The sequence below is a fragment of the Alligator sinensis genome, unplaced genomic scaffold (genome assembly GCF_000455745.1).
Source record: "Alligator sinensis unplaced genomic scaffold, ASM45574v1 scaffold573_1, whole genome shotgun sequence".
Lineage (NCBI taxonomy): Eukaryota > Metazoa > Chordata > Crocodylia > Alligatoridae > Alligator > Alligator sinensis.
In genome coordinates, this window is record NW_005841877.1 from 861091 (window position 1) to 874090 (window position 13000).

A 13000-nucleotide genomic window follows, 5' to 3' on the forward strand; every position below is an offset into this window, starting at 1 on the left:
TTCCTGCTTTGCCTAATATATACATCTGCTGTTGGTTGCCTGCCTGAAAATCCTAAAGGTTTCTTTTCCACAGCAGCATATCATGCAGCATCCAGGATGGGTAAAAGGCATGGTGCACTGAGCGCACTACATATCCTTTACCCTTCCTGAGAAGAAAGATGTTTGACAGTAAGCCATAGGGCCCATCCAACTAGCCCTCTGCCCAAGAATAAATTTCATCCAATAGAAACTGAGACTCCTCAGTGCCTTACAGACTGGATGTTGGCGACTGCTTCTTACTTTAACTCATGGTAAGCTATTTTAACTCAGGATTTAGCCTCTATTGGTCCTATACATTTGTTTCAGCTCCCAAATTTGTAACAGAACTTTTCCCTCACATGATTCACTTGTGGCTCTCCTTGACACCTCCCAATGTACCAGGTTGTGCAAGATGCTGAGTTGCTGAGTACCTTCTGCCCTAAATTCCTCTCAGCTTCTCTAAGTGAATTCACTAGAACAGCATATTTTCCCCTCCTAAAATTGATTTATGGTTCTTACATTTTGTCATTCTGAGTTGATAAGACAAAGTGCTTATTGCACCTACTTGTATTTCTAATAAAATGTTTGGAGTCTCATTTTCTGCAGCATAACAGTTATTAGAACAGAATAACAATGAATAATGGGACAAGCTTACTCATCTCTTCTCTTTAACAAGATCTATGCTTTAGTATTTTTCTCCACTGTAGTGCTATTGGTAAAGCTATGGATGAGATCTTTTACTGAGAAGTGACTGCACTTTAGGCACATACATATAGCAATATAAGGAAATAATTTGTAAACATACTAGAGGATGAAGAATGAATATATTTACCAGGTATGGATATGTTGTATGCCATCCATGTGAGATTAGTCTGTTGTGTGGTGTAACGTGGACCTATTAAAAATAGAAAAGCTCAAGTGGTATGTTCTTCTTTACAGATGCAATGCTGCTGCAGAGAGTTACTGCTGTACTGTAATGGGTTCTTTTAATACACAAATACAAACACCAGGGCCTGTCTAATATTAACAAAACAACTCCCCTTATCTAACTCAGTAACAACCAGGAGTCTGACCACAAGAAGGTGTCTGTGATGGTCACAAAGCTGATAGAAACTGAGGGCAAGTGAAACTTCTAAATTATGACAATTTAGGAAAAAAGATATTTAGCTTAAGTCAATGAGGCTTACATTTTGAACATGAGGTTTAGTGCAAGTTCTTTTAGGAAAAGAAGGAAGATGAGGAAATGAAGGGTATGGATAAATGATCTAATTGACAAAAGGTAACTGGAAGCAGGAACTTACTACAGAGCATATGACCCACAGTAAAGGTTCATATGCTTGCAGCGACCTTGCTGTGACTACAAACCTTAGCCTGATTCAGGGGTAAACTGTCTGATTACCAAGAAGCAGGATTTACCATGGAACAACTCATGTGCCTGAACTGTCTGTGTGCTTACAGTTACCACTACAGGCTGGGCACAGACTGGCTAAGTAGGACCTCTGCAGAAAAGGCCCCGGGAGTTACAGCAAACAGTAAGCTGAAAACGAGTCAACAGTGTGCCCTTGCTATGAAGAAGTCTAACAGCATACTGAGCTACATTAGTAGAAGCATTGCCAGCAGATTGAGGGAAGTGATTTTCCCCCCTCTATTTAACACTGGAGTACTGTGTCCAGGTTGGGCCCCCCACTACAGAAAGGATGTAGACAAATTGGAGTAAGTCCAGCAGAGGGCAATGAAAATGGTTTGGGGCCTGGGGCACATGATTTCTGAGGAGAGGCTGTGGGAACTGGGCTTGTTTAGTTTGGAGATGAGAAGACTGAGGGGGGATTTAATAGCAGCCTTCAACTACCTGAAGGGTGGTTTCAAAGAGGATGGAGCTAGACTGTTCTCAGTGGTGACAGATGACAGAAGAAGGAGAAAGGGTCTCAAGTTGCAGCAATAGAAGTTTAAGTTAGATATTAGGAAAAACCTTTTCACAATAAGGGTAGTAAAACACTGGTTACCTAGATGTTACCTAGAGAGGTGGTGGAATCTCCATCCTTGGATGTTTTTAAGGCCTGGCTTAACAAAGCCTTGGCTGAGATGATCTAGTTGGGGATGGTCCTGTTTTGAGCACAGGGCTGGACTAGATGACCTCCTGAGGTCCCTTCCAACCTTAATTTTCTGTGATTCTATGAAGTGAAAGCTATGTTGTTTAAATCTGATTTCAAGTCTACTTCCTAAGACATTGAGAAGGTGAGAAACTTGCTTGTGAGGCATTCTTGTCTAACTGATAAAGCCTGGGTAAGCAGTTGCAACTATAGGACTGACTTCAGTGCACCAAGATTCCATTCATGGGTTCTGATTCTGATAATGACAATGAGTTGTGGTGTGACTTGGGAAAAGCCATCTGAATATTCAGAATAAGAGTCCTGAAAGGTATGTACTACATTATAAAAAATTTAGCAGACAAAAAGCTATCATGGCCATTTACTAAAAAAGGGATAATGGCAAACAACTAAGAGTGTTTTTTTACCATCTGTCAATCTGTCATGCCCCCCTGATGTATTCTCAGAAAAACTCTCCCGAGTTTGCTGATGGACACCTTGAGTTGTTATAGCTTGACCTGGGGTAAAAAAAAAAGGTTACAATTATATCTCCTTTCAGTTAAAAGGATTGGACAAATAAACATGAATTAGAAATTGGGTCTTGTTATGAAATAGATGAAAATGTGCACTGTATTTTTTCAGACAGCTGTGTGACTCAGTGCTCAGCTGCACTTACTGTGCAGAAGGATTACTTTCGGTCAGTTTCCCTTAGCACATACATGTTCCAATTGTCAGGGCTTGTTAGTGATGAAGCAGTGGTGTCAAATCTGCCTGGCCCCAGAGTACTGCAATCAAACTTCCAGTTTTGGTACTCAGGAGAGGAAGAGGTTTCTCTGTCACTTCCTCTGGGTGCCCCAAAGTGTGGAGAAACCCAGGGATAAGGTGGGGCCCCGGCTTTGACTCTCCCCGTACATTAGGTGACAGAACTGGCCAGCTGGACTGTAGATGCATTCTCCCTCCCCAGGGTTCCCTCTGTGGTATCATGGTTCCATTAATTAACACAATCTTACCACCAATCAGTCACTAACCAAAAACCATGTTTGTGATCAAAAGCAAAGACAGTACAAATTATGTGAAAATCTTGAAGCAGCTGTGATTATAGCAGAAAACAGGCTTTGCTAAACATCCAACACTATAGCAAAAAGAGGCAAGAGATTAACCTGACATTCAGAGTCAGTGAGCAGGGATATGTCCAGGCATAGCAAGGACATTGCCTTCATGTGCCTGTGGCAGAAGGCAATGTCAGAATACCTGTCAATTCCAGAAAACTCTTCCCAACAATGCCAGTTCTGTCTAAAAGAGATTGAGATTGGCCTCATGACATCTCATTAGCAGAAGAGCTGGATCTTTGTGCCAGTCACCTGAATTTTGGGCCCAACTTGTACTCTCTGTGCTGTCATATCTTACCTTCACACTTCAACCTGTTTAAGTCATCAGTGAATTTAAATGGAAGATGATGCTGACTGACAGAGAAGTTAGGAGCCTAGTGGTTGTTGGCAGTAGGGAACTGTTGTTTCCATGTAGTTAATCAGTCTACTGGTCAAACAGCCAAACAGTCTTCTACAGCAGAGCACTCCAGAATATTGGTAGACCTCAATTCACTTGGGACAGACCAGACAGCTGATTACCTCTCCAAACAGGAAAGACTGCATGCCATCACCTATGCCCAGAGTTGAGGGCTCTGGAGCCAGGCAAAGATAAATATATTGTGCTCCTGGTACTAGTGCCAAGACTGAAGATAGGTCTGTGAATTGTCCAGCTGTGTCTTACATCTCCACAGAGCATCCTGAGACTGACCAATGGCTGTTATGGATCAGTAGATGCATCGTCTGTATAGTAACTGAAATTCCCAAAATGATAAACTTAGAAAGTTCCAGTGCCAGACTTTGATCTCTCTGAAAGGCAGTCAAACAATTTCTGGGGTGGTATGTGCTGTATCAAAATTGTCATATTGGTTTTGTTCCATGATTCATATGCAGATGAAAGAATGTAAATGAGATTGCCTGCTAGCTGGTGCCACTTCTGCGCTTGAGCTCAGGTGTATGGAACTGGCTGCCAATGTCTCTTATAATTTCATAGGCTATGCTGAACAGCTTGTGATGGTGTAATGAACTAACACCAAGCTGATGATGGCATGAAGCCAGATAGCAGTGTTGTACATAAAGTTGAATAATTTGTCAGAAATCATTAGTTGCTTAATGAAGGCCAGTGGGCATTAATGGCCAGATGGTTCAATCAATGACTGATTTCCATAGGTAGAAGGCACGGTAGATTTGTACATTACAGACTAACTAAGGCAGAGTTGTATGGCATAAACTTTCATGAGCAGTGGCTTAATTCATCAAATACTGTGAAGGGACTGCAAGAAGCAGAGCTTCCAAACAGAAAGCAGTGATAAGAGTACAAAGTGTAGGGAAGGGAGGAAAAAGAAGGAGGTATTGCTGAAAGAGGCAAGGTGGGTACAAGAGATTAAAACAAAACAGTTATAAGAACTAATCCAGATAATAGGATAATAATTCATGCCCTGTTTAGACTTTACCTAACACAATCTAGTCTGTGGGCAATTTCTTGGTCCCAAATTTTCTGTTCAAGTTCATTTTTAAAGTGTTGCTGTCTAAGAACAGACACTCTGAAGTCAGCGATGCAATGTCCTGGGAGGTTAAAATGTGCCATGGCTTGTGTGTCTTTCTGGAATGGATGTCACCTTGGCATGCATTCATTCTTACATGTAGGGATCACCCCATCTGTCCAATGTAGACAGCAGCAAGCACTGAAAGCAGGTGACGGTGTATGTGACACTGGTAGAAGTGCAGGTGAATGAACCTTGGGTGTTATAATACATGTTATTATTACATCATCCAAAGATGATGTGGTATCCATTGATGAAAGGGTACAGCTGGCATCAGGGTCTGGAGCAAGGTCTGGCCTTGGTGAGAACAGGAGTTAGGTAGTCTGCTGCTGGAGTTACTGTCTGAGGTTGGCAGGCTAGCCAGAACAGGTTTGTCCTCCATGGCTACCTTAAGATGGTTGTCATTTTCCAGGAGGGGTTGTAAGTCATTGATATCTCAGGTATTCAAGCTCAGGGCTATAGGTAACAGCCAAAGGAACTAGAATCATAGAAATTTTCGGTTGGAAGGGACCTCAGGAGGTCATCTAGTCCAACCCTCTGCTCAAAGCAGGACCATCCCCAATTAGATCATCCCAGCCAAGGCTTTCTCTAGCCAGATCTTAAAAACCTCCAAGAATGGAAAGTCCACAGTCTCTTTGAGTAACCTATTCCAGTGTTTTACTACCCTCCTAGTGCCCAAAAGGGATTCTCTTGTTCTTGCCTCAAGGCTGGTAACTGGTTGCAGAAGGGCCTGAATCTGACACTGTTGATTTGAGTGGCTGCAGTTTTAGAATTGTATTACAACTGTAGGAAACCCTACTCCAGATCCTTAAAGTTGTGCATCCTGGTCAATGGGATCAAAGTAGATACAGCTGTAATGCAGAGCTCAGCTGTAGATGGTGGATCCAGTGGTATGCTTAGGATGAGAGCTGCTGGTATGCAGGTAGCTGTAGAAGTCTGTTGGTTTCCAATGTAATGTGGTGGTAATGTGGCGGTAATGTGGCCACAGAAAACGTTCATGGTGATGTGCAAAAAATGAATTTGCTAGGAAAACTATTCCAGAGTCAGTTTGATGGTGGGTGGAACTGTCAAAGTCCCGGTCAGCACAGGAACTTAGTTGGCACTATTTATCCTTCTAATCAATTGCAATTTTCTAGACAGTTTCATCCAGTATCCAAGCTAGGGTACTATACTGAATTTGTTATTTTGAGCACATCTGGTATGCTCCATGTGGCACAAGCAGAAAATGAGCTGTTAATTCTGAACATGGCCATTTCTTTCATTTATAATCAGTGTTTCTTCTAGATATGCCTGGATACAGAGTTCCTATGCTAGCATTTGTTAACAGGGAAAAGTACAAGCCTTGTTTGAAAAGCATCCCCATGCTGCTTGCAATGTTAGGTTGCCTGCTTTTGAAATATACTTTAAAATATCTCTGGCTATGTGTAGCACTGGTTATGAGAGCAGCCATTTGCTGCTGTTTTAGTTACCAGCATGATTGTCATGATTTCACAGAAGTTTCGTCAATACCTCTCACTTTTTCAATGGATACATCTTGATCTAATTCCCCTTGATTTCAATAAAAGTTTATTAGGTTTCCAGATAGTGCTTTTGAGACAACTTTGATAATCTGGGTGATAATATATGCTTTTATGGTTAAATGTGCATGGGAATACAGAGGATGGCAGGAAACTGCCTTTAGAAATTTCAATTTATGGTCCTTTGCAGAAATAAGTATTGTAGGAAAGTGCATTCTATTCTTTCTGCAACTCTAGAAGCGTTCTTTCCTAATTTTCCAATGCAACCATAAAAGTATACCCAAAGTACAGCTTTATGAGTATAAAAGCATCAGATTCCAAACTATTCACCCAGAGTGAGATTTTAGTTATGTCTTCAGGTTAGTGCTTATAAAGGGGGCAATTCTGGTGCCTAACCACTGGGAAGCAGCAGATGTATTTTGCATTCATTATTTTAAGATCTTTAGTACTGTGCTGAATACATCACTTAAAATATAACCCTGGTTCTTACTGCCAATGATAGTACACTTCCCTCTTTCTTAGATCTACTTTATTTGGGTGGAAATAGTGTAGTATATAATAGAGCACACATTTTTAAAACAACTTCTTAACAATTACATAAGAATACTTAGTCAGATAAAGGGCTTGATTTTCTTCCAGCAGGATATAAGCAACTCCTGGAAACAATGGGAGTCACTTGCATCATATTCCTTTAGGTTTCCATCTAAACTTAACCCTCCAGGGTCGAACAAAGAGTGGAACAATAGCCCTCTTCCTCTTATTTTACACCAAGATCATTTCACAGGATGGAGCGCAGGCTTATAGGTATTAAAAGTTTCCATGTAAATAGCAAAAATTGTACAAACATTTAATGATAACTAAGAGAAATGGTGCTCAATTTTTCGACACTGCAGTCCAGATGAATGGCACAGGGCTGGTCAGGGGGCTAGATCAGGCCCCATATGCCAGGATTGGGCCCTGCACTGTCTCCAGCTGGGCCCCACATGCCCTCGGCTGGCCCATGCTCCAGGATTGGGGCCTGGTCCCTGCACGCCCGCACCTGGTCCCATGTACCTGGATTGAGCCCTGGCACCCTGTGCTGGCTCTGCATAGTGGAATCGGGCCATGTACACAGAGATTGGGCCCTGGGGCTGCGCGGTGCCTCCTCCCAGCCTGTGCAGCGGGATCAGGCTGCACTACCCTATCCAGCCTGTGGAGCGTCCCATGGGTCTGGAAATTTGGCAGCAGGGAAGCAGTGGCCAACTAGACCATCTTCTAGACAGGAATTCAACTTAAAGTCACAAAAGATTTTAAAAAGACCTTTTAGAAAAGGACCCTTCTGAAATTAACAAACAATGTGCTGTTCTGATTCTGCCTCCTCAAATATCTTCTTTAATTTTACCAACAGAAAAAATAAGCAGTGGTCATCCAAGCACGACCCCCTGTAAACTAAATTCCATTCTTTTCAAATTCAATAGAATTGTTTCATCTCCATGTGGTGTCTGTAGTTTAGGAACAAAGCAAGGCTAGCAAGCAAAACAAACTGCAGCTTCTAACAACAAATTGATTTTGCACTGCTAAGAAGACATCAGGTTAAAAACTACAAACTTTCCACTATAAACTAAGCCAGACAAATCTCCTTGTTCAAGTCCCTAAAAAGAAGGAGTGCAACCAGTAGAAGTGTCAGCAACTATCTCCGAGTCGCTAAAAGCTGTAAAGTAGTGAGATGTTGTAGTGAGACCCTTCTAGAACTGCAAAAATGAAGGGTGAAGTTACACATTACATGTAGACTATACTAAATCTGTGGAATGTTAACTGGTGGTAAAGTTACAATGTGCTGTGAGCAGTTGCACAGTAAGGGGTTAATAGATTAATATCGTTTCTTGCCTGCACAACTCTGACTTGCCACCAGAGGTCTGGTGAGCAAGGTTATGAGCCAGGAAACCTGGGCCCTATCATTGCTTGGAGGTGGGGGAGAGGTGGCAGCTGGGAGCTGTGCATCCTGGGATGCAGAAGAACTACAAATTGCTCATTTTAACTCCGTGGAACAAACTGAAGTTACCCTGATGAAAGCTAGGTAGCATAGCCAGAGTTATGCCACTTCAGGCAAGGGTTAACCGTAAGAAGCTCAAAGGGCACAGTATCAATTAAAAAGCTTCAACATGCAGACGCTTGTATTTTAAGTGGCTCTAGTATGGTGTAAGTAGAACATGCAACTTCACCCTTAAGAAAGAAAGGTAGGACTTTAAGAAAGTTTGTTAAATGTTGACCATTAGGATTACTGCCATTTTTTTTAAAAGAAAAGTGTGAAGATGAGAATAATAAAGCACAGAGAAGTTGAGCACCTTGCTTAAGGGCCAGGCCAGATATGAAAGGGGGGTGTAATTCTGGCTCCACTGAAACCAGAACAAAATACTGATGGAGTTTACATTGGGGAGCCAGTTTTGTACCTCAATTCTGAAAGCGACTTGCTGTGTGATTTTTAAACAATCCATTTAAATATTTGGTGCCTCAATTTCCCTTTCTGAAGGAAGAGAGTCCTGAAAAGAAAGTACTGTACTTCGTAAGATGTAGCTTATATATACTGTTGCAGCTATCTGATGAACCAAGTTATCTGAGAAAACAGGTTTCAGTGTTAAGCCTACTGAAGTACAAGATATTTTTTATTACCAGGTGTAGATACATTATGCTCCGTTGGTGTACTATTTAAAATAGTCTGAGTTTGCTGACTGGTGCTTTGCGTTGTCGTAGTTGGACCTAAAAAAAAAAGGAATTGAAAGATATTTGATTTCCTTTCCGTTAAAATCATAGCATAGATAGAGATGAAATAAAAATTGGTTCTTCTAATAAATGAGATAAAAATGTGGGTTTACTTTTTATCAACCAGCTGTGTGACTCAGCACACACAACTGCACTTACTTGCAGAATTACTTTCAGATGGTTTCTTTCACAGACCTATTACAGTTGTCAAGGTGGGATGCAAGTGGTAAAGCAGTAGTGAGAGGTTTTCATGATAACTGTTATGGGACAGAGCTGTCTGCTCCTGTACTTCAAACAGTAAGTAGGGACAGCACTCTCTTTTTCTCCCACCCACAATTCATTTCAGATTAGAGGCAGGAAAAATTCAGTTTTTATGCTCGGTGAGGAAAGGGCTATTCTTCTGGGAGTACAAAATTGATGCACCAAAGTGGTGAAGAAAGGTTGGCAGGTGGTGAGCTCATAGCTTCAGCTCTCCCTATACAATGGTTACCAGAGATAGCCAGCAGTGTAGTAAGCATGCTACCTCTGAATACCTAAAGATATTAGGTGTCCCCATCTTCCAGACTCTCACTAAGGTGTTGTGGCTCTATAAATGTCACCTCATTCTTCAAATCAGTTAAAGTGATTAGTATATGACCACTGACCGAAAACATGTTTCTGATGAAAAGCAGAGAGAGACTTTGTGCTAGAAACCAGGCTTTACTAAATATCCAGGAATGTAGTAAGAGGAGGGTATAAAATGAACCTGCCACAGAGTCAGTGAGTAGGGAGAGTCAAGGCACTGAGACTGTGAACCTTACTCATATGCCTTCAGCTAAAAGCAATATTAGGTCCCCTGCCAGTTCCACGAAGCTCTGCTGCCTTCTCAACAACACTGCTTCTGTCTAGCATGGACTGAGACTGATCTCTTATCCTATGTACCTCCAGCACTGGTTAGCAGGAACGTTCTGTGCCACAGTCAGCTGGGTCCTTTCGTGGCTTGCACCATCTGTACTGACATGTCTGGCCTTCACACTACCAATTTAGGTGGTTAATGAGCTATTATGTTCTGAGAAATTATGTTCACAGATGTGGTTAATGGCTGTGGTGGTTGCTGACAACAGTTACTGTTTTTCAGTTAATCAGTCTACCAGCCAAAAAAGCCAGTAGACTTATAGCCAAATAGTCTCCTTCAGCAACAGACTCTTAACAGTTGATAGACTCAAGCTACTCAGGGCAGACCAGTCAACTGACTTGCTGTTGATACAGGGTGCACACTGTGACTTATGCCCAGTGAAGGAAATTTTTAGACCAGGCAAAATGAGTATATTGTGTTTCCAGTGGTAATGCTATGGCAGCTGAGATGTCCATGGTCTGTTCTGTTGTGTTTGTGTGCCCAGAGAACAGGCTCAGAGGATACTAAGGTTGTCACACATCATCTAACTGTGTGTCAGCACAATGCATGCTGATGATAAATTTAGAAAGCTCCAGTGCCAGGCTGCAGAGCAGTTCTGCTATATCTCCACAAGTCATCCAGATGAGCTATGAGGCCGTCTGCATAGTAATAGATTTCTCATATTGACTTTGTTCCTCGATTCACATGCAGATGACAGAATACACATGAGATCATCTTCTAGCTGGTACTGCTTCTGCATCTCAGTTCAGGTGCATGGAGCTTCTTTTCTCTTATGCTGTACTGAATAGCTCATAAAGGTAAAACTGTACTATCAACCTGACATTAATACATCAAGCTTGATTGCTGTAATGGACATAAGGTTGGTGTAGATATATGATGTACCTCAAGTTGTCAGATATGTCAGGTGAAGATAGCTTAATTGAGGATTGATTTCCATTAATCAGCAAGATCCTAATGGCCAGACCGAATTCTCAGCTTCTTGATCTCTACTGAAACACTAAAGCAATGTAGTGACAGATGGTGAATTTCCACTCCTGTCTGTAAGTTGGTTATGGTTGTATATCACACAGAGGATTTGGAAAACAAAGGCAGTGTGCTTTCCAGCAGACCATGGGATTAGGTTTTTAGTTATTTGCTTGGACTCAGACAGGCATTTTAATCCCATGCACTTTAACACCAGAGCCATGGAAGCTTGGGATTCAGCTTGTTTTTGTTTTTTTTCTTTTAATTTTTAAGAGAGAAGCTGAGGTGGGTCCACTCCACTAACTTTCATCAAGCAAGGACAATGCTGGGAGTGTATAATGGAAGCAAGTTGGGATAGTCATGTGATAGCGTCACTACCCCTTGCAGGAAAAAAGTAAAGGAAGCCTAGAAGGAAAACACCTTCCCTTGATAGTTTTGGATAAATATTGCAATAGAGCATCCAGACCTAAAACTGCTACAAACAGCCACTTTGATCACTACAGGAACTGCCTGGAATTGTTTCTGGCAACACAAGGTACTAACCACAGAGGGAGGTCATATACATGTGGCTGCCCTGCTATCTTGTGACTGGCACCTAGACAGCTTTCTTATACACGTAGGTAGACTTAATGCTACAACAGATTTTAAACTTTTAAATAGATCTATTAGAAAAGGATTCCTAGTTGAAGGCAGAAGCTAGAGTGGTTTTAATGTCCTTCTCACAGTCTTTTAAACTTGTATGTTCACAAAAAAGTCATAAAGCCATACCATAAAATTTTACAAAAGAATCTGTGGAAGGAAGGACAGAAACCCGAAGGAAGTACATGACAGTCACTCTGTACAGACTTATTTGAATAACCTTATAACAGTGAAGGTATTTGCAAAGACTTATATGCCTCTGCTCAGTTTTGGTCCAGGTTTTTCCTCACTTATTTCCTTATAATAATTAATATTTAAACATGTTAATAAACCATATGTAATACAAATAATACATTTGTTTATTTAGGTCATGACTTTGTGTATGTAGGGCAAGGCACTCTGGAATAAAGAAGCCATGTGTTGCAGACTTAAGTAACATGAATTTTCCTTTCATTCCTGATCTACACAGTCCAGCAATACTGAATTCAAAAGAAAGATCAGGCTGTACACATGTCTCGCAGAACAGGTTGGCCTCCCCTGACATTGTTGAAAACCATGTGTTGCTGAAGGAAGGATGCCTTGGGCCTGGTGTCCTTGTTAGTTGTTTAAACACTGAATTGAAAAGATATATTTCTTATGATATATAGGGATACTAACATGTATCCACATATCATACATAAGTCCCCAGCCAGTCACATTAGTTGATTATACAGTTTTTTCCAATAACAACTTGCCAAGCCTGGCTCTTTCATAGAAGGGCATAAATAATGAGCCATTTAAAAACAGTGCAGTGGTCAAATAACAACTCTTGGGATTTTTTTTGTTTTGTTTGTGGTTTTGCTTTTTTTTTTTGCATTACTTTTAATTTTCAAACCCATTAACTAATGAATCCTGGTGCGCCTGCAAGGCAAGAAACTCAGACTCACCAGTGGATTGTATCAGGGTGCAACCCCACACCCTGCATCAAGTGAAGAACTGATGAAGAGCGGCAAGACTGCCGAACTGGCAGGCAAAGGAGGCCTGGTCCGTGGGGGCAGCCCAGGGACAACTATTAGACTTTAAAGAGTGTCAGTGGTTCCTAGCAGAGAGTTTATTAAGAGGATGCAAGGAGGAGGGGTGCAAGAAGCAGTGACAGAGCCAAGACAGGGAGTGCGGTGCCAGCCCGGCAAGGGATGCACTAGCTGTTCGCTGAACAAGGACCCCAAACAAACCCCTCTTTAAGAAAAAAAAAAAAAAAAATCAAGAAAACCTCTTCACCTTGGGCAGGGAGGGGAAGGTCAATGCCCCTGAGCCACGGCAGCCTTCAGGGCACGCGCAGCAGGTCTCCCCCCCACCCAATGATCCCCAAAGGCGACGGGACCTGTCGGATACCGCACCATCCAAGGGGAGCAGAGCATCGCTCCCGGGCCCCGGGCTGGAGACCGCAGCAGCTGTTGGGCAGGATGTTTTACCTGAGACCGCGTCCTCCGACAGGCACAGCGCGGCCAGCGAGAGCAGCAGCGGCAGCCGCAGG

General features: G+C 42.0%; 1 protein-coding gene across 1 annotated transcript in view; it reads right to left on the minus strand.

The window, feature by feature from the left end:
• Window positions 1–12999, minus strand: part of EMB (embigin) — a gene marked incomplete at its 5' end in the record, with an annotated part of 38553 nt that extends 25554 nt beyond the window's left edge. Inside the window, 4 exons of the mRNA XM_006017272.3 lie at window positions 851–913; window positions 2534–2623; window positions 8901–8987; window positions 12939–12999. Coding sequence (XP_006017334.2) covers window positions 851–913; window positions 2534–2623; window positions 8901–8987; window positions 12939–12999 — 301 coding nt within the window. The remainder of the gene's footprint in view (window positions 1–850; window positions 914–2533; window positions 2624–8900; window positions 8988–12938) is intronic.
• Between the last annotated feature and the right edge of the window lies 1 nt (window position 13000).